The 20,524-nt window shown below is 37.3% G+C and overlaps 1 protein-coding gene across 32 annotated transcripts in view; it reads right to left on the bottom strand.

The window, feature by feature from the left end:
- The window catches only part of GPHN (gephyrin), a 284,811-nt gene that overhangs the window by 24,996 nt on the left and 239,291 nt on the right, over positions 1 to 20,524 (bottom strand). For all 32 annotated transcript variants that reach the window (XR_014584952.1, XR_014584953.1, XM_083837922.1 and 29 more), the window contains 6 exons: positions 17,273 to 17,365; positions 14,244 to 14,299; positions 8,567 to 8,686; positions 3,862 to 3,920; positions 3,487 to 3,640; positions 1,541 to 1,662 (listed from right to left, as the gene is read on the bottom strand). Coding sequence is in view for 30 of the 32 variants with exons in the window: in XM_083837922.1 (XP_083694048.1) it covers positions 1,541 to 1,662; positions 3,487 to 3,640; positions 3,862 to 3,920; positions 8,567 to 8,686; positions 14,244 to 14,299; positions 17,273 to 17,365 (604 nt within the window). In the remaining 2 variants the exon portion in view is untranslated. The remainder of the gene's footprint in view (positions 1 to 1,540; positions 1,663 to 3,486; positions 3,641 to 3,861; positions 3,921 to 8,566; positions 8,687 to 14,243; positions 14,300 to 17,272; positions 17,366 to 20,524) is intronic.

Raw genomic sequence — 20,524 nt, 5'->3', positions numbered from 1 at the left:
TTTCTCAGATATGTGGATCTAGAACCTGATCTCTGATTATATTTGTTTTATTTGGGAACTCTGTTACCTGTGCTTTAAGGTCTTTAAAAGTTGTTATAATACACAAGATGCTCTAGAGATCCAGAACATTTGGGTACCATTCCTGGAAAGAATAATTGCATGAGTTTAGGCTCTGTATGAAATCTCCACCTGAAATTGAAAGCATTCACAGGTAGGAGTTTTTTGGTATTTATTACTATTTGGAACAGCAATTGAGTTTTGCCAATCAGAGAAGCAAGAGGGGTGCCTGGGTGCAGAGAGAGAGTATCCAGAAGGATTTGCTTCCTCTAAGGTCACAAGAACCACTTTGGTTCCTGTGTGTCACATTCCATGTACGAACGCTTCAAATACAACTGCGTTTCCTGGAGCCATCACTCAGGTTGGTTCAGATATCATAAAACCACACACTGGTCAGCCCATTCATATATTTTCTCTCAAGCTATATTTTGTACTGGATCTTATGCTAAGGAAGTCTGGTCCTGAATAAGCTGTTCCCTAGCAATAACCCTGTTTGGGAATTCTGTTATCAGTCAACATGAAATGCAAATGCTGTGATTCATTTTTTCCTTTTTTTTTTATTTCTGATCTAGCCTTACTTCTAACCACACGTAAAGAATACCATGCTTCTCTAACAGGTGAAAGTGAACCTGAACAACTCCCAACTCTGTCAGTTGGTTTGATACCCAAAATGAGAAACAAGAAAGCCAGTTCAAAGCCTTTGGGGCTCAATAAATTGAGGAAGTATGTTATGAGAAACTCAAGCCATGAATAACAGGCATTGAAGTCTTGCAAAGGACAAAAGACTGAACACTTCAATCACTTGTTCTAGAGATCTCAACAGGAGAGTGACTGGCTTTAGTACCAGTGGGAAACAAGGCGCAATCACTGTCAGATGAACAGAAAGACTGATCACAGGGTGTCACTCTATTGCAATCAAAATAGAGAGACCAGTAAAGGAAAAAAAAAATGGTTCTTTTAAATACTTTGACATATTCCTGGAAATGTTGAGTAATATTCACCAGTGGGGCCTTCACCAATTGACAGTAATTGAGAATCTGACAAAAATTTATACTCTAAATTAATTTTGGCCTGGAAAATTAACTTTGAGAGAAACTTTCCTTCTCCCTTTATTGGATCAGAAAAAAGTGTAGTTCCTGTAGAATTGTCTCCACAGAGGCGGGCTTTTACATGTATTAAATACAGTGCCTGTATTGCAGCAATAAATTCAATTTGCAGCAGTAATAGATACTTCAACAAACAGAAGGCAAAACAAGATAAGCAGCATTCAATAAAAATTTTATCAAATGATTCCTCTTAATAGTAGAACAGACTTATTTAATTCTTTAATGAAAAGGTTAAAATGTCTTCTCCAAGATGTGCACTGACACAACTCAGTGACACTTGCAACGAGTGACAGTTGTAGTATTTCTTTTCTCCACAGATGCCATAAAGTAAACTGCATGAATATGAAGTGACATGTCTATTAACACATGGTACTTACTTATCTCCCACAATTCCCAAGTTGATTGTTGGATAGCCATGTTCTTGGATTGTAGCTAGGAGAGTTGAACGGTTACTGTCTCGAATCTTTCCTGGCAAGAGGTCATCTTCAGGATTCAGTAGCTATAAAACCAGGAATACTATTAGTCAGTCTCCTTGGAATACTGTTTCTTTACACAAATGAGAATTTTATTCTTCAGATTGGACAGGACATTGTCAGTCAGACACCTATTGTAAAATACGTGTTTAAAGTGATTTAGTGAATTTAAATTAGTGGCCTTATGAAGCCCAGTCCTCCATGCTGCTTAGTTTGTTTCTATTGGTTTATTTCTGCAAAACCTTCTTTCTCCTTATGGGTACCAAGTTTCTAATCTCAAACAGTATAAATCAAAACACAGACCATCCAAGTTATTCCTTCTACTTAAATGGTTTTTACAGGAACGTCATTGATGTTGCTAACCAGATTCAGAGGTATTAAAAGAAATTTTGAAGTTCATTGTCTACTTGCCAATGAAGATGTAGTTTAAATACAGCAATGTCCATTGGATAAATAGACAGAAGCTAGCAATTCGTTCTTACATCGATTACTCTTTTGAATGAAAAGCTTTCTCTCAAGACAGTACCATGGCAATTACCTTACATGTGCCTTATATTTTGGAAGTTCAACTACAAAACATCCATATATAAACATATATTTTACATATATTATGACTTCTTTCATAGGACATAGATAGACAACACAATATTGACAGAAGGTAAACAATAAGCATGTATCAGCAATAATGGTAGTGTAGGCTTAACGTAGTAATGTAGAAAGTAACCAAAAGTGGAACATGGTTATGTTTTGATGCTTTGACTAGCATCTCTATTTCTGTTGAGATATCCAGAGAACGTTTAAGAAATATTTTTATATATAATCATTTAAACTATCTTCCTGATTCTTGGGTCACGCATTATTTCCTCTTACTTTGTGGCAGATTTCACTCAGTGTGCTTTCCACCCTTTTTACAACAATATTAAAGGAATGTCTAAATAAGTATTTTTCTGGAACACTTCTGAATGTAACCAATGTAAGCTGATCCAACTGGGGATTACAAAAAAAACTTTTTCCCTAATACTGTTGGGATCAATAGTATCAGCCCATATTTTCTAATATGAAGTACTGGGCCTGGCTGAGATTAAGTTAACTTTCTTCATAGCAGCATGCACAGTGCTGTCTTTTGGATTTGTGACACCTGAGATTTGTCTCGCCTGTCCTGCCACAGGGAGGGGAATGAGTGAGTGGCTGTGTGGGTGTTTAGTTGCTGACTCAGGTCAACCTACAACATACTTAGAATCGGTAAAATAAGTTAATCTTGAACCTGCTTTTTCTAATGTAGTTAAGTTGGGACAATTAGCATGCTGGTCTGGAGTTCCAGCAAAAGGAGATTGTCTGGATTTCAACATGGGCTACTAATAAAACAATATTAAGATAGAATACTGCAGAAGGGCATTTGCCAGTACTATTCAGTTTTTGGACACAAGTTATCTGCCATTTGCACAACAGTTACAGAGGAGTGCTGCTCAAAAGAAATTACTCTTCCAGTCATGACTCGCAATATATATTGCAACCCTGAGTACCCTAAAGGTCCTCCCTTGCTGGCAGGAGAAAAGCAGATGGCACAAGGCTGGATGCATTACCGAAATTTTGGCAAATCCAGCGTGTGAGACTTGTGAGAGAGCAAGGATCTATGATCCTGTGGGGGAAGAAACATAACAGGCTGATTATGGGTTGATCCCTCACAAGAATACCTCGTGTCAGCATGAGCTACTTTGAATGATATCAGCATGAGTTAGAATAGCTCAAAAAGACAGTCTAATTGGAAATAGGGTAGAAGTCACGTTCCAGAAGATAGAAGTAATGCAAAAGAGTAATTCAGACCTTGAGTCTGAAGTTATTTTGCTTACCTCATTCCCTGTTGACATGACTGCAACCACTGGAAACTTGTTAACTTCTACTTCGGTTACTCCAACAGTTGCTAAGAGACCAATCTCGGATGGACCCATGTGAGTTCCTTTAGCCAGCACACATTCACCTCTTTTAATGTCATGTCCTATAGGTCTGAAAATTGTAGCACAGAAAAAATGAAGGAAAACCAGAATGAGATTGGAAGTATCTTTCCTTGATTGATCTGGCTCCAGGTGAGGAGAGTTCAGGGATGTTCATTAGTCAGACTGTCAAAATGTCAGTATTACTTAAGGCTAAACAATGACTGCAAAAATTACCAGACCTTCTATTCCTTACAGGTATTTCACTGTTTATGAAATGGGCTGTTTACAGACCTGATATCTTGTCCTGGTCGAGCTTGCACCAGGATTCGAACCTCTAGTTCTTCAGTGCCCTTTAAAAACAAAGAGATCATGTGAAGTCAGCTGGGCTATTCAGACAAGATTAATCACTTTTAATGTCTGAGATTTCTACACAGCTCACCATACCCATTGCACTGAGAACTTATGATTTAAGCATCATCATTTCCCTGATTTGTGCAACAAGACTTTACCACGATGTGTGCTAAAGAATTTTATAAGACTTCCATCTCTGATGAGCTTGCCAGGGAAGGACCAGCACTGAATGCATAGTTTTACTTTCCTTTTTTTTATGATCCCTGTGTTTATATATCTTTCTGGTGTGATGCCCTGTTTGTTTTTTTGATCTTGTATACCAAGTGGCTTCTTTCTCCTCCTCTCAAGACAAACTTATTTCAAAGATGGCATTTCAAAAAGACCATTAGTCAGGCAAAATGCCACTACATCCACAGAAAGGTAGGAAGAAGATATAAGCTTAACTATTTCAAGCTCTTCAAGTAGATCCTTATAGAGGTAACTCCTATCTGAGAGCTTTGTACTTACCAGAAAAATGCTTATTCATCATGTTTATTTACTGTGAACAAGAGAAAGTGGCCTGAAAAGTCTGATGCCTACTTTAATATGTGTTTACTTCTTCAGGGTTGCAGTGATCTGGTGATTTGTTCAATGCCAATAGGTGGTATATGACCTACACTGTTAGTATTTAATTTATAAACCTGCAAATGGTTTGATTATAAATATACTCAGCTTTGAGATAGTGCCAGCCTGTCAGAAGCACTAAATCTACAAGTACTTAAACTGGCACAGATTTTGTTTTTACATTATGATGCAGTATTTCATACTTAAAAGTACCTCAAAATTATAAATCAGACACTAATATTACAATAGAAACAAGGTGAGTCCTTACCATTGGCAATACTATTTTTGCAGGAAAGACAGTATTGTGTAGGACATAGGGATTTGCTATCTCTTTTCTTAAAGGCAATAGGGACTGTGTTTTCTGAGTTCAAACCAAGTGCCTCAAAGCTTTAAAAGAAAGGCCCCAACATTAAGGGTAACACATGCTGTTACAAGCTATGATTCTGTTTGCATTCTGTGAAAATGGATAAATTTAAACACCTGAAAAACAGGAAATGAAGAACAAAAACAACATCAACCCTGAAAAGGGTTGAAAGTAATTTCTTACTTTATCACAGTATTTTCAAGACATGCTGTCAACACAAATTCTGTTTGTTTAATACCTGCTCCTCCAGTATAAGATAAGGGACTGTTTTTGGCAGCTAGTGTCCAAAATGGCTGTGCTAGACCCCAAGATGTCTTTATCTCCCTTATCCCCATCTGAAGCTGTAAAAGACAATTTAGGCTTGTGATGAAAATCTGGAATAGAAGTTAGTTTAATAGCTATTTTATTGTTTATGACACTCTGGGGATGGTTGGCCAGTTATGAAAATTTTAGTTTTCCATATCCTTAATAACATTTAAAGATAGCTAGGCCGTTTCTGGGGAATCAAGAGGAGTGCCAATGATACATCTGAGTAATAAAAAAGGTCCAATACTTAGGGCTCCTGGATTAGGGAAAATAATTTAAAAAAAGCTTTTGAGGAATTTAATAATCCCAGGTTTGGAAAGCACTGTGGAAAGTGTGACTGTGGGCAACAGGGTGATGTGCAGAGATTGTTATTCGTGGAACTGAGGGATATCCCAGAATGCTTTAGAAATACAAGATAGTTCAGAGTTGCTAGAAGTAGGGCTTACACAAAGATATGACATTATGTTAAGAACAACTTCCATTTGCTGTGGATCAGACAGTATTCCTCTTGCTGTATATTAATATATTTTGAACTATGTTTGAGGGTTTTACTCTGATGGTTGTTAGCAGGCAGCATCCATACTGATATACTGATGCTTGGTCTTACTGTATGTAGGATCTCTTGTTTAATTGATAACTTCAGCCTCCTTTTTCCTACGAGGTGACATAAAAACTCAAAAAAAAAAAAAGTGCTCTTGCAAGGGTAGGTTTCTCAATGGCCGTGCATTTGGCTATCTGATGGGCAATTTTCTTCCTGATGAACAGATGTTATTCCTTTCAGGCCTGTGACTTCTATGGTCATTTGGAGAATCCTTGCTATGAAGTTTAAATATTGCTATCACAACTAGAGGTCATGGAACTCCTTTTAAAAGTACTCTCTATCTTTTCAGAAGAACATATTTCAGATGAGAGATTTCATTTCAGTTAAATCCCAGCCCTGAAGGAGTTCTAAAAGAAAAACATTCTTGAAATATGTAGCCAACTAGGCATAAAAAAGGAGATGAAAATAACGTCAACTAAACTATACTATTTCTGTACATGATTATCAGAGTTGTGTATTCAAGAAAAAGCAGAAACTGAAGTGTTCTACCTCACACTCATAGGCAGGAAATGGATCCTGAAGGTGGCTGACCATTTGCTATGAAATTTAGAGTTTAAGCACATAGCCAAAGAATCCGTTCCTATACGTAGAGGAGAACATGCACACGAATAGTGGAATCCAGGATGGCTGTCATCCAAGGAAGAAGTAGGAAATAACATGTTATCATGTATGCTACTCTGCAATGTGATAGTCTTGTCATGATGAGGTGGGTAATGGCCACAGAAAACCTGTTCAGTAAGGGTAATGGAACGATTAACAAGCAGTAAAGCCAACATTATATTTACAGGAAGATACAATTTACAAATACACATCTGTAACGTCAAAGCAGGACTGACTCAAGGAATTCCATGTCAGGAAGAAAGCCAGCCTAGACAGCTTGCTGACTTCATCAGATGTAAAAATCTATGCATTTACAGTAATAAGGAATGAGACAAAATCATGAGAATATGTTTCAGATTTTGCTGTCTTAATCAGCTTTAAAAACTAGAATTCATGCACTTACACTCCAGCTATGATTGCAATGCTAGCATGTAGCTATGCTGACGTGGAGCAGCTTGTCAGAACAGCAGCAGAGCAAAGGCTGATATGAGCAGAGAACCATGCACACACTTCTTTCCAAAACTGAGCTGGGAAGCTGTGACAAGAAGAGACATATCTTCTTGCTGTAAAAACTGTCAGATGATGGCAAACATGACAATAGTGTCCTGAAATCAGCTGGCTAAGACAAGGTAATGATTCAGAAGGAATTCTCTGAACAGAAGGGAAGAGAGAATAATATTTAGGAAGTCTAAGACAGACTGTTTGGTATACAGTTGTCTATAGACATATCCCAGCCTTCTTCAAAAACACATTTTGCTTTGTTAAGACAACTGTGTGTACCCAATTAGTACTACACTACTCATATTTTTTTCTATGGTATTCTGCAGCACCTGTAAGGTAGAGTGCTAATATAATTTATAGGTATGCTGGAAAATCTCTTCAGACTAAACAGAGTTTAGACTGTTCTAGATGAATATACACCTTATCAATTTCCTGGTTTTCAGGGGTGTTATATTCAGTAATTTTCTCATTTTAAAGCACAGAGCTCCATTGAACAAACTTAGAAAATTTGGTGAGGCACTTACTCCCCTTGTTACATAATACAAACCCTCATTCCAGACATATGCATTTATGGAAAGGTATGTGCAGAAGACATATTCCCCAAAATACACCAAATTCACCAAGTGCAGAGCCAGATTTAGGAAAAGAAAAAGAACATTTGTTACCATTTAGCCATTTAAATGCTATGACAACAGGTTGTTTAGAAATTCTATTGTTTTGAAAGTGCCCTGGCATCGCTGAATAGGTGTACTGTACTTCCCAGGTACATCAGTTTGGAATGTCCTGTTCTACAACCACAATCATAAAGAAGTTTTTGAATATTACTTCTCCTCAGGGGCAGTGGATAAGCTGGAACAAAGCCTGAAAACGGATGGATTGGGTTTAGAAGTGACTGAGTCAGCTGAACATACATTACACACAAAAATTAATAGTAGTAGCAAAATTACGTTCTTTAGAAGGCTTTATTTTGGGAATCTTTTGCTGAAATGATACCAACTCTGACAAAGAAGAACCGTCTTCATAGCATAGTTCAAAATAATTCAAATCATTCTGTGGATTTTGCAGCCCTTAAAATAGTTCACTTGCCTGCAGAAAGTCATGCTCAACTTTAGCTACATCAGTGGTAATGCTGCACTGTAATATTTCAGCCTGTTATTCTGGGATGTATTAAGAAAAAAAAAATCCCTTCCTACTTGGTGACTTTAGAAGAACTTCTAAAGTCCTAACCTTGCTGAATTTCAGGATCATCCTGAAGTATAAAGCGGATTGTTCTGCTGCTAAATGTGAACTCGGTAGAAAAGAAGCAAATAAAATGTCTGATTGCCACTACTCTGTATTTAAAAATGTGAATATACTAGGCACTCAAATTGGACTGCCATCATGGATCTCTGGGAGGCATTCGCTTTTCACTCAATCATTCTCCCAAAAACTTTTGTGCTGGCATACAATAACCACAATGAAAAATCAAGGTCAGGACAGGCAGGTCTGCAGTACTGTTATTACAGTCTGGAAAAGCAGAATTGCTACTAGGAACCAATGTGAAACTCCTCCAACTTCTGCGATTAATGGAAGAGCTCTTCTACAGGACTGTCGTTCATATTTACAGGATTGCTTCATAAGCCACATGCTGTTGCATACAAAAGCAAAATGAGTTTTAACTTGTGACTCACATCATCTGATTCCCTGATGAGTTCTGTATCTTCCACCTGCACCACTGCGTCAGCACCACATGGGATTGGAGCACCAGTTGTAACTCGCATTACCTGACCAGGCATCACAGTTTGAGTTGGCTGAAAAAGAAACAAAATGATTTACTTTTGAAAAGAGAAATCTCAAGCCACTTGAACATTATGGAAGTAATCTGAAGGAATAAAATTCTTCTATAAGTCAAGAATCTTGATGTACTGCTAGTGATATTGACAGACATAAACTCCAACATATTTGAATATCATTAGGTAACTGCTTCCCATCTGACTTTTAGGTCACATATTAAGTGGCTTCACTTTTTCCCCTTGGATTCCTATCACAAGAATAACTTTCAGAAGGTGAAATATACAGATATTTTGGTTGCTTGAGAAAAGTAACTGGCTAAGAAGTGTAACACTTAGATGAAGACCTTTAGAAACTCAAATGACCAAAAATCTTCTACATCTTTGTTCATAAATATATTTGTACAATATTCTGGTCCTGAAGGTTTAAATTTCTTTGTTTTGTTTTGGTTGGATTTTTGTTATGTGTTGTCTTACGCACTGACACCACCCCTCACAGCATCCTTCTGGACAAACTGTCCAGCTGTGAGGTGAACAGGCACACACCACATGATGAACTGGCTGAATGGCAGAGCTCAAAGGGTCATAGCGAATAAGGCTACCTCAGCCTGGCGGCCGGTCACCAGCAGTGTGTCCCAGAGTGCTGCACCTGGGTCGGAGTAACGCTGGACACAAGCACACCCCGGGAGATTCGGATGGAGAGCAGTCCAGCAGAAAGGGGCCTGGGGGTGCTGGTGGCAGCACGCTCAACGTGAACCAGCAGCGTGCCCTGGCAGTCCAGGGGGCAAATACACATCCAGCATAGGCAGCCGGTCAGAAGGGGCGATTCTCCCACTGAATTTATGCACCTGGAGTACTGGGTGCAGTTCTGGGCTCCACAATGTGAAAGGGATGTTAAGATACTTGAATGTGTCCAGAAGAGGGCAACAAAGCTGGTAAAAGGGCTGGAAGGCATGTCCCATGAGGAAACCCGAGGACACTTGGTTTGTCTAGTCTGGAGAAAAGAAGGCTGAGAGGCAAGCTCATTGCTCTTGACAACTTCCTGAGGAGGCAGAAAGGGAGAGGGAGGTGTCGATCTTTTCTCCCTGCTACCCTGAGACGGAACACGGGAACGGCACAGAGCTGCGCCAGAGGAGGTTCTGACTGGATATTAAGAAAAATGCCTTCAGTGTGAGGGTGGTCACACGCTGGAACAGGCTTTCTAGCAAGGTGGTTGGTGCCCCATGCCTGTCAATGTTCAAGAGGCATTTGGACAATGCCCTCAATAATATGATTGAACTTTTAGCTAGCCCTGAAGTGGTCAGGCTGTTGGACACGATGATCTTTGTAGGTCCCTTCCAAATAAACTGTTCCAAATTTCTAATATAACCACCTGCTTCACTTTTAAGCAGCTTTCCTCATAATGAGAGACAGCTCAATGCTAGTTCACGCAGAATCTTTCTGAGGGTCAGTTTAGCAAAGCCTGAAATTTATAATGCTCTACATTTATGTAAAGTCACAGTACATTAACAAGTTTCACCAGCAGAATACAAAGAACACAAAAATACCAAAACAACAGGATAAAACAAATGGTGTGGTTTTAATAAAATTTCACACCAGGCAGCCTATTTTAATATGTATTTTCAAATTCCAGAGTAAAATTGTAATTTGACCACAACCACTTGAGAAATAAACAACTAAAAGGAAAATCTTTCTGATAAAATGCAACTAAAAGAAGCTGGTGTGATAACTGTGAATATTATTGCTGGAATATAAGTACTTGCTCCACACAGTGCCTTAGTAAGGCCAACTTGTTTGGGCTTTACTGTTATTAGTATACATGATACAAACAGATCTTCACAGCTGTGATCCGTCCAGGACTTCTCAGACTGACTATGATTAGCACATATTTGATAGCAACCCAGTGCCTTCCAAGCGTCAATATCTGCTCATGCACAGCAGTGACATACTCCATGACTTTTGACAGGAGGCTGTTAGACATCTGTAAACTCAAGACAGGTGGCCAATGTTTCAACTGTGCAAAGCTGTGTTTGCCTTGTCCATTATTCTACTCCATTTCAGCACAGCTGTAATGTCTGGAATGTGAATATTACATATGTACTTCAAAGGCTGCTGTATTTTGTTCATTGGGACAAAGGCACTAGAAAAAGGCTGGAAATGATTTGTTCCTGGTTTACCACAGTATTACAGTGACCTATGTATCCCAAGAAACAGCTGAGCCTGGAGTTAATTGCATCTTGACCCTTTTCTAAGGGTAAAGGAAATCCTTTGAGAAGAACATAAATAAAATGCTAAAAGAAATTGAAAAAAAAAGTTCACAGTTGCCATATGCTATGGTTAATGTGCTTTTTTGGCAGGACTAAAGTCATCCTGAGATGCGTATCTTACACAGATGAGATAAAACAAATACTTTTTTTTTTTTTTTCTAAATGGTATTTCTTACCACAGACTATTCAAGGAGGTATGGATGAATAGCTGAGGTGCAGCCATTTACACTGAACATGCTTAAAGCTTAAGTGAAAATAATCTTGTCCGATGTGATGTTTTGACTTTTATGAAAATGAATGTTGCAAAAAGAAAAGCTTATGCCATGGAGTATGGGAGCTCTTTTGCATGTTGTTATATAGACAGTGAATAGATACATTACAAATAAGTAATATTGTTTTGATCTTACTAAAGCATTAAAGTCTTTCCTTTTACCAGTGTATTTTAGCACAAAACATTCTCCCATTTAAAATACAGTTTTTCAGTCTCAAGAATCACAAAGAATACATGTACAGGACTCTGCCAGAAATCAGTGCTTATGGTGGCAAAATGCACCGTAAATATCCATGCTTTTGGAATTTATTACTAGATGAGGCAGTTAATTTTTTGAGGTGTAATGATGTAAAGCATTTAAGCAAATTTATGATATAATAACATTTGTTTTTGTAATCAGATGTGTTGCTCTTATATTTTGTTTCCTTTTTGTTTCCTTTTTGTCCCTTGAGAATTTGATCAGATTATGAAGAAAAGACAAGCATCAGACTTCTGCATGAGTCTGCAGGGCTGTTTCCTTCTTCTAGAGGCTAGGAAGATAAAGAAGTGATTGCTTCTCAGAAAGCATATTAATGCACAACGATTTCACAGAAGCTCTTTTAAACACCTCTGAGATCTCATACTTACCTGCAATAGGGCAGTACAGGATTCTGCCCTTCACCTTCATCACTGATAATCTATTTATGTTAATCACTGAATAAAAACCAGAAATAATCTGTTGAGCATAGCCCCATCTCAGGCATTTTCTCTTACACATTGTTACACATCTCCTGCAAGATTTACAACGACCCACGCTCCTTTCTGTAAAAAGGGCCAAGTTAACAGAAAGATGAAAAATGTCTGTTTCCATTCTATATTGCAGTTAGTTGCAGCACCTCTTAAAACCATCTTTAGAAAGTCTTCCAGGAAATTCTAATACTCAGATATTCAAGTCTATAGGAAGAAAATCATTGCTCCCCATGCTCCAATTTTTCACAGTCTGTGCTGACGGCTCTTGAGTAGTGCTCTCAAATGTGACCTAACCTCTCCAAAGCAAGGTAGTTTCTGAAAGTTTTCTTCAATGCAAAACAAAAAATGTCTGTTAACATAAACATGATGATCTGGAAATGGAATTAAGAAAATAACATAGAATTTATAAATTGATACAGAAATGTCTAGCTTGGCTATATGGCTGCTCTGGAGTTCTCAGTCCCATTTTCTTCCTCTCTAAGTAGCATTTACATAACCTTTTTCCCTACAGGAGGAACCAAATCTAAACCTATTTTGAACTCCCTGCTGTGAATCATTCAGTTAATTGGTCTGTAACATGAAAAGCAGTATGTTGCTGCTGAGAGTGACTGAAGGGTGAAATGAGACTGAAGAGACTTCTACAGCTATAAATCATTTCTTGGGAAGGAGATGAACATGAAGATGTGTTGGCCCAAGAGAAAACCTCTGACCAATTATTCAGAGGTCAACAGCCTCATTTTTCTTACTTGCTCTGGTATTTCCAGAATTGTTTTCTCTCTGCGTGCTTCCCCCCACCCAATTTTTGTTCTTTGCCAGAGAGGTTTACCATTCCCATTAATCTGGTGGGACTGTCCCTGCAGATACACATTTGTGAGCTCCTGTATTTAATAGGAGGGAAACAATTTTGTGTTTGCCCTACCATCCTTTCTACAAACATGCTGAACTGATTAGGACATTAAAACCCCTTAGACCTGTGGGCAGTTCTTCCCATTAGACACAGCTTCACCAGAACTGTTTCTAAGCAACTGTATTGTGATACTTTTTAACTAGCAAAGTGAGAATATTGATGGCAGGCAAATAATGATAGAATTGATAACATAGCAGGTTGCTCAGCTGTTTTTTGACATTTTATAATGATCATATAAAGGGTTGTAGAAATAGCTTTCAGTCTTCTGGATTCTGGACTAATGTTTGAAAACATAGGCTAAAAATCCAAGGCAGTTTAAAATATTGCTGGATTTGTTAGTTTACATTTTTTTAGTATTTAAAGTCATTTTACATATTTCGTATAACAGATTCATCAATCTAAGTTTATAGGCATATCATTGCTGAGGTGATGTCTATGCCACTGAATTATAATTCATGAAGATGGGTGAGAACTACAGCAAAACTTATTTTCACAGTTCTCCATGTATACTATGATTAGCAAAGTCAAATCTTGTGCTTATTATGTGTTTGAAGGCAGTTCAACTCCATTAAAAAAAAACAAAGAAACAATCCTGCAACTGGAAATACTTCTGTAACCTGGAACAGCTGGTTGAAATACATCTATTTTACTTCAAACTTCTGTGTTTAGTATAGGAATATTATCAAATGTAGTCTTGAGTTTGACAGTGAATCAGCGTCTATTACGAATATTTATACTGCACAGCAGGTCATGAATGGATGCTGCCTGCACTTGCTCTTAAACTCAATCCATTTATCTGCTAAAGCGCACAAACACTCTTTTTGATTTAACAAACAGTAAAAGAACAACACTGCAAACCAGGCTGCTGTGCTTCCTCACGAGGCAAACTAGGCTTCTGAGGCTTCCTCAAGATTGTTCTGACCATTACCTTTCTTTAAAGACTTCTTACAAAATTCTTACACTTCCATTTGCACGTATCAGTGTGAAATATGCAAGCAGTTTGTGGAAACAGCTACTGAGCTGATGTCCCTTTAAAAATCTATTAGCAGAAAGGGTTAAATCTTGCTTCTCTCTGTTTATGAATTGTAATACCACTAGAAACCTTATGTACTCTCACATTGTACTAGGGCAAAACATTACTGTATGCTCTCCTATAGGACATGTCAGCATAATGCTCTGAAGTATTTTGGGATATCCTCATTAGTTCCTTATGTAACTGTACTACCTTGCTGTTTGAAATCATGTCTCAAGGCACACAGCAGGAGGCTTGCTGCAGCTGTGTCCTACTTCCTGCTTCCTAATGTTGAGTTTGGGAGCACTAGAAAGCTTGTCCAAATACAAAGCAATGTCTTACAAGAGAAAAATACTTTTAAAAGGAAAAATAAGAAAAGAAATTGTACTCACCTGCTCACCAGCCTGGGATTCCCCTATGATGAATCGATCCCCTGGGCCATCAGCAGCTGTTAAGATGGACAATACAAATGGTAAAGGCTGAACCAAAACAAGTGATGGCATTAGAAATTAAGAACAGGACAGGAGAACTAATGAATGATCTAAGATTCAGTTCTTCAGTGTCAGTATGACAAAGTTTATGGAAGTTTTGCAAACATTTTAGATTTAACATGCTTTTAAGTTATGTTTATTATTTTGAAAATTACAGGTACCATAGAATTTTTAAAAGAAAACTTCATAGTGATATGGGACCAAGAAAAAGGGGATTAGGAGCAGTTACATTAGTAGCAAAGATTTAAGAGAATTTATGATCTTACTTGTATGAAAATGTCCCCTGTGAGGAAAATTTTCTCCATGTGAAACTAACATGGGACAATCACATATTTTGCCAGTGTATTATGTACCCTATTGATGGTTCTAGACTCTATTTCTGCTTTTTGAAGGAAAACGTGGACAAGTGCAGTGGTTATAGACTACATAGACTGGCAATTTCTGAAGGGCAATAGGGCTAAAATAATACAATTTGGAATGCTGATTAGAAATCTGGATTCTGTTCCCGTTTTGTATTTTTAGGAACTAGTATTGACCTGGTTACCTTATACCCTTTACTGAAGCCATTTTGAAAATTCAAAGTCAGAGATTGTTGATTTAACAAATTGAAAGTCTCCACGATTTCTCATTTTGTCAAATCTGTATTTTTACAGGGACAACAAAGGCACTGTTACTAACAAGGTCTAAGCTTCTGCCTGCCTCAAAGGTCTTACTGTAAGTTCCATTAGTGGTATTTTCCTTGAAGGCTTCAGCACAAGAATCAAAAGATTATAAAAAATCTTTGTTTCCATTGAAAATGAAGGAGGCTTCTAGTCCTCATCGTTGTAGAAAAAAATCTATGAAATATAAATAAGCATAACCTGAGAATGCAGAACACAACTAAAAAGAATCCAAAGTGGTCAAAGTTGTCAGTTTAAAACATAAGAATCTCCAACTTGTGAATTTTAAGCATTTGATGCTGGCAATACTGCTTTCTTTGTGAAGTGGTTCAGAGAAGTGGTTCATTTTAAAAATGAACTGTTCAGTCACTTTTGTTTGATTTTTATCAAATTTATTAGCTATTTCTTTGCTAAATATACAGAATTATATAAAACAGTATGACATCAAAACTTAACTACACTCTTTCCTAAATGAAACTTTCAAGTAAAACAGCAATTTTTTTGTAATGAAGAAATTGCTCTGCCTATCTTAGATCTGTCTACATTTTGCCTTTATTTTTCCAGGCAATCAGAAAGACTCTTCAAATACTTGTCTTTGAATGAAGTATATAATACTTCTGAAAACAGTAGTCAAACCTTCACTGAAAGAAAATGCACTGGGATGATCCAGAAAAAGAAGAGAAAAAATCCCTAATGGTTAATTATTTTAAACCCAATAAAATGCCACTGAATTAGATTTTGTTCCCCCATTAATAATGATATGGAGACAAAGTTTACAGATAATGTACAATTTACATAGCTTGAAAAAAGTGGACAAGGTTTTGGGCAGACAAATTTATCTGGCCAAAAGCTAATCCTTTATTATCTCTGTCTACAAGCTTTGTTTCTCATATCCTGAAATAACAAATCCACAAGAATGATAACACTGTTACTCTATTTGAATCCACCATCAAAATTAGGGTCTTGTATGTTAGTTTTTACACAAGTTGTTGAAGACAGAGTCCATGACCATTCTGATCATTCTACACGTTTACTGAGATAATGCTTTTGCTTGCCCTTAACCTTGTAGCAAGACAGCATCCTCTTGTTCCCAAGACCCTTGTCAGTCAGCATTCTACTCAGAGCTCCCCCTTGCATCTTTTCTCAGGATTATATTACCTGTGTTTCTCTGGCTACATCTGCACTCTCTTGCCACTAATACTAGTCATTTTGGACTGTCTGTCTCTCACACAAATAGATGACAGACAGCTGCAGTCAAACCTGTCTTGCAGACCTGGAATTTAATTTTTCTATCAAGTCCATGGGGAAGCTATTGGACTACATCCATTGCCTGGGCTTGCAGACAGTTTATTCCATGGACAGTTGCTTTCTATTGTTTCAGCTGCCAGTAACAAAAAAAAAACCAACACATTTTAATGCCCCCAAATGGAATTTGTTGTGTCCAAATTTCAACATGGTGTTACAATGATTCAACTCTTACCACAAGGACATCACTACTAGTATAATGTTCAATCATATAGATTTTAATTTTTCTTTAGCTATCTGAAGTAAGTCTTATTAGTTATACTTTACAAAGGAAAAAAAGTGATGCACAGAGAAGCAACCTGCTCAAAATCATTCTGCACCTAGTGGCAAAGCAGAGGATGGATTCAGGTCTCCTGGGAAACAGCTCCCTGCTTGCTCCTTAAAACTACACTACTCATTTACCTACAGCAACTGCAATATTTTTCAAGCACTAATGAGTTTTTCTTTTGAGATGCCTCCGTAAGAGAACATTTTGACATGTATTTTTGAAAACTCTCTGATGCAATCATGAAACAATTCACAAATAGAAGGCTGGATCTGTGACAGTTCAGCAAAGCAATAGCTACAAAAAGAAATTCCTGATTAAATCAACAACAGAGAAATAGAAGAATCTGTCATTCAGAAACAGATGTTGTGCTACTCTCCTGAATACTTTGCATTTCCAAGAAACACACTAGCAACATGGGTACATACCAATGAGCACACATGGATGTACATTTGCTCATGTATACTTGTACCCACTTAAAAGATCTGAATTCACCTTTGTCGTCTTCCTTAAGTCAGTTGCGTTGTATGCAGCAATGACTCCATAAATGAACTGAATCAAATCTCAAGCAAAACAGCCATTGCTGGATTCAAAATACATGTGCTGCTGAATGATAAAACATGGAAGTGAACTAACAACATGTTAAAAAGCAAAGTGGTTTTACAGACACTATACTGCATGCCTACAAAGTGAGTTTTTACCTCTGACAGCGTAGCCATCTTTTACAGATGCTGGAAATGGTGGTAGATTATCTTTTGCATATACATCTTGAGCAAGGACTCGGCCCATACCATCTATAAAGGAGAAAAGAGAAAAGACCATGCTCCATGTCATCAAAACCAGTGAAAGGGAAAACAAAGTGACAGCAGCGTGCTCTGATAGATGAAATGTGTGTGTGTGTGACATATCTCATGAATACATCTCGGGTTCTTGATTTCTGTCAAAACCTTTACGTAAATGAAAGAAGACTGGAGTCAGAAACTACCAATGAAAAATTTGTTCAGTAAGTCTGTTTTCCTGCTTATGGTGAAATTGTTGACAATATATCTGAATGACAAGGATCCAAACACACAGGTAAAAGCTCTGATACGAGATCAGACAGAAAAAATAAATACTGTTTATCCTGAAATCTCTTTAGGTATTTTTAAAAGTTCTTTCAAAAAGTGAATCCTATGTGCAAAAGATGAGAGGTAATGGAATGAGCCCAGAGGACACAACATAAACAGTAATGATGGACATGTTTCCATAAATTGACGAAGAAGTTTTGCAATAGATTAGCTTTGCCTAATTGCTGAGAACATTTCTGTTTAATGGAGGATGAGTGAACATAAGTGTCAGGATTATTTATGTAAATTTACGCTGTAATAGTTCTAAATATTTTAATTGCTGTTTCAAACACACTCTTTCCCTTCACTTAGCAACCGTGACTGATGAGCTGTAATTTGGCTCTGCCTCCCTGTACAGACCAACATGAATTACTTCCACTTTGGTCTAGTGTGCACTACTTGTTTGCGTTTTGCCAGCAAGAACTTTTTTTTTTGTACGATGTGGAACTGAGTGGAAAGTATGTATCTTACCCCCTCATATGGTGGGAGGCTGATAAAGGGGATTTATTTTATTTGTGAGTAGATGGGGTACTCAGAACTACTGAGATCGGCTTGATTCTGGTATGTCTAAGTAGAAGATCACAAAATCACAGAATGGCTGAGGTTGGAAGGGACCTCTGAAGATCATCTAGTCCTAACCCCCTGCCATGCAGGATTACCTAGAGATGGGGAACCTCCTCTCGTAATAGAGGCCACCGCTCTTAGGATTGTGTTGTAGCACAGGAAAGCAGAATCCATCTGACAGGATGAAGGAATGAGACGATGCCCGAGTACTTCTGCAAGGTGAATTTGTGTGGATACACACTTTATAGGTTATCAGACATGTCAAAAAATGAGAGACAAGAAACAAGTGTGTTCTTGCTTTACAGACTGACAAGAAAATCTATGTCCTTCTGGATTTGCTGGGAAGGCAGAAGACCTATCTTCGTACACCAAATGGACAAGTTTTGCCAAAAAATGCACCTACTTGATTTGAAAATGTTCAGCTCTATTGAAGTGGTATTATAATGAAGATTATATTTTACTTAACACAATGTGATTTAATAAGCAATTATTTATAATTATAATAACGAGAACATCACTGCATTCACATCCATAAATATTAGCTATTCAGCCTGAAGCAAATATTTATGTTGAATTTTTGAAATAGGATTTACCATGAACATGATAGTAAAATTTGTTAAAACTAGTAAAGCACCTTTGTGATGGCTATTAAGGTGTCTGTGTGTCTGTGATACACAATAGTGAAGCTAATAGAAAGCTCACTGAAAGCTCACTAAAAAAGAGAACGCAGACAGACATTTAAATTATAGCACAGAAAAGCCAGCTTTCAAAGGCCTAGTGAAAACAACCTCTGTTCATAGACACACAAAATCTTGTACAAAAGTGATGATTCTAATTTTAGTAGGCATGTTGTGTCTTCATTTTACTTCTTGTCTGCATGCAAAATCACACCAATTAGAGCAAAGTTGAACAGCATGTTCCTGGCATTCTGCCATGCAATATTTGAAGTGAATAAATGGCCAGGCTGTAGTGGGAATGAATGTCATTAGGGAGAGAAAAATGTAAGAACTATTTGCCAGAGCCTTGGGCATTTAAAATGGAGCTAGTCAGAGCAGCTAAAGGACAATCTGAAGTACTTCCTTACTCTCCTTTACTTGACCAATTATTTTAGAAATGCACCACTTGACCTTATTTTGATTAATTGTAATTCAAAAAACATATTCTGAAATATTTTAATGCCATCAAGCTGTGCCATGAGATGCCTATAGCTTTCTGATTCTAACAGAATGAAGAATTACATGAAACTATTTTCAAAAAAAATTAAATTTTTATTTTTTTAAATTTTAATTTTGATTTCTAAAGCTCACATGGTGAAAATGCTAAGTTCCATGAAGAACTTCGATTTCTCAGGGTACTGGTACTGGGATACAGTAGTGAGACAACAGGTATTGTACTAAAGGTGATGGATTTGCTTCCATTTCATAGTGTCCTGCTATGTCTTCAGTGTGATATGAAAAAGCAATGCTATCAAAACAATTGGCAAGCTCAGAATAAATAAACAGCAGAAAAACATGCCAAAGCTCTACAGGTTACAGGGCTCTTGGACTAGATCAGAAAAAATGCTCAGTTCTGAGGCTTAAAGCCCGTTATGTATGGATTGGTCTCTGCTTTGTACTTTTAGTATCAATTAAACTTCTGCCTCTTAGCTACAGAAGAACAATCATTATCATGCTGTCTTAAGTAACTGCATCTAGCTGGAATAAAGGGCTAATTGGAGGCTTCATATCAGATAATGGGTAATGGCAGGTGGAAAAAAGCTTGAGATCACTTTGGTTTAAGGTGCTTGTGTAAAATGCTTTAGGACTGTCCATTTTTTTCATATGGAAGAGGCTAAATGATCTATCCAGGCACTGAACAATATATTTACCAATGTGAAAGCCAAGTTTCAAAAGGTAACTTTACTCATCCTCCCCTTTATGTTATGAGAGAACAGATTTGAGATCTCACCAGGAGATTTATATCTGTAGATTACAAGAATTAAATTTCTAGTATCACAAAGTTGTGTCCTCTAGGATCTCTCTTAAAGGCTCCATCCTGAAATTTCATACTATGGAGTCTTGCACCAGTAAATAACTGTTGTTGAAAAATAACTTGTAAGTCATGGTTTTGTGCTACAGTGCAAAGATACAACTGAATATGTATTTGTTAATATTTGGTATATATTTTAATATATGTAGGTATAATTATGTGAATATTAAACCAAGTACTTATCTCTACAGCAGTTTCAGACTTAGAATTAGCCTGAATTTTATGTCTATAATCCGGTAACATGAAAAGTATAGT

This window comes from Anser anser, assembly GCF_964211835.1.
Source record: "Anser anser genome assembly, chromosome: 5".
Taxonomy (NCBI): domain Eukaryota; kingdom Metazoa; phylum Chordata; class Aves; order Anseriformes; family Anatidae; genus Anser; species Anser anser.
Note: the sequence above shows the minus strand (reverse complement) of the source record. Positions and strands in the feature narration are given on the sequence as shown.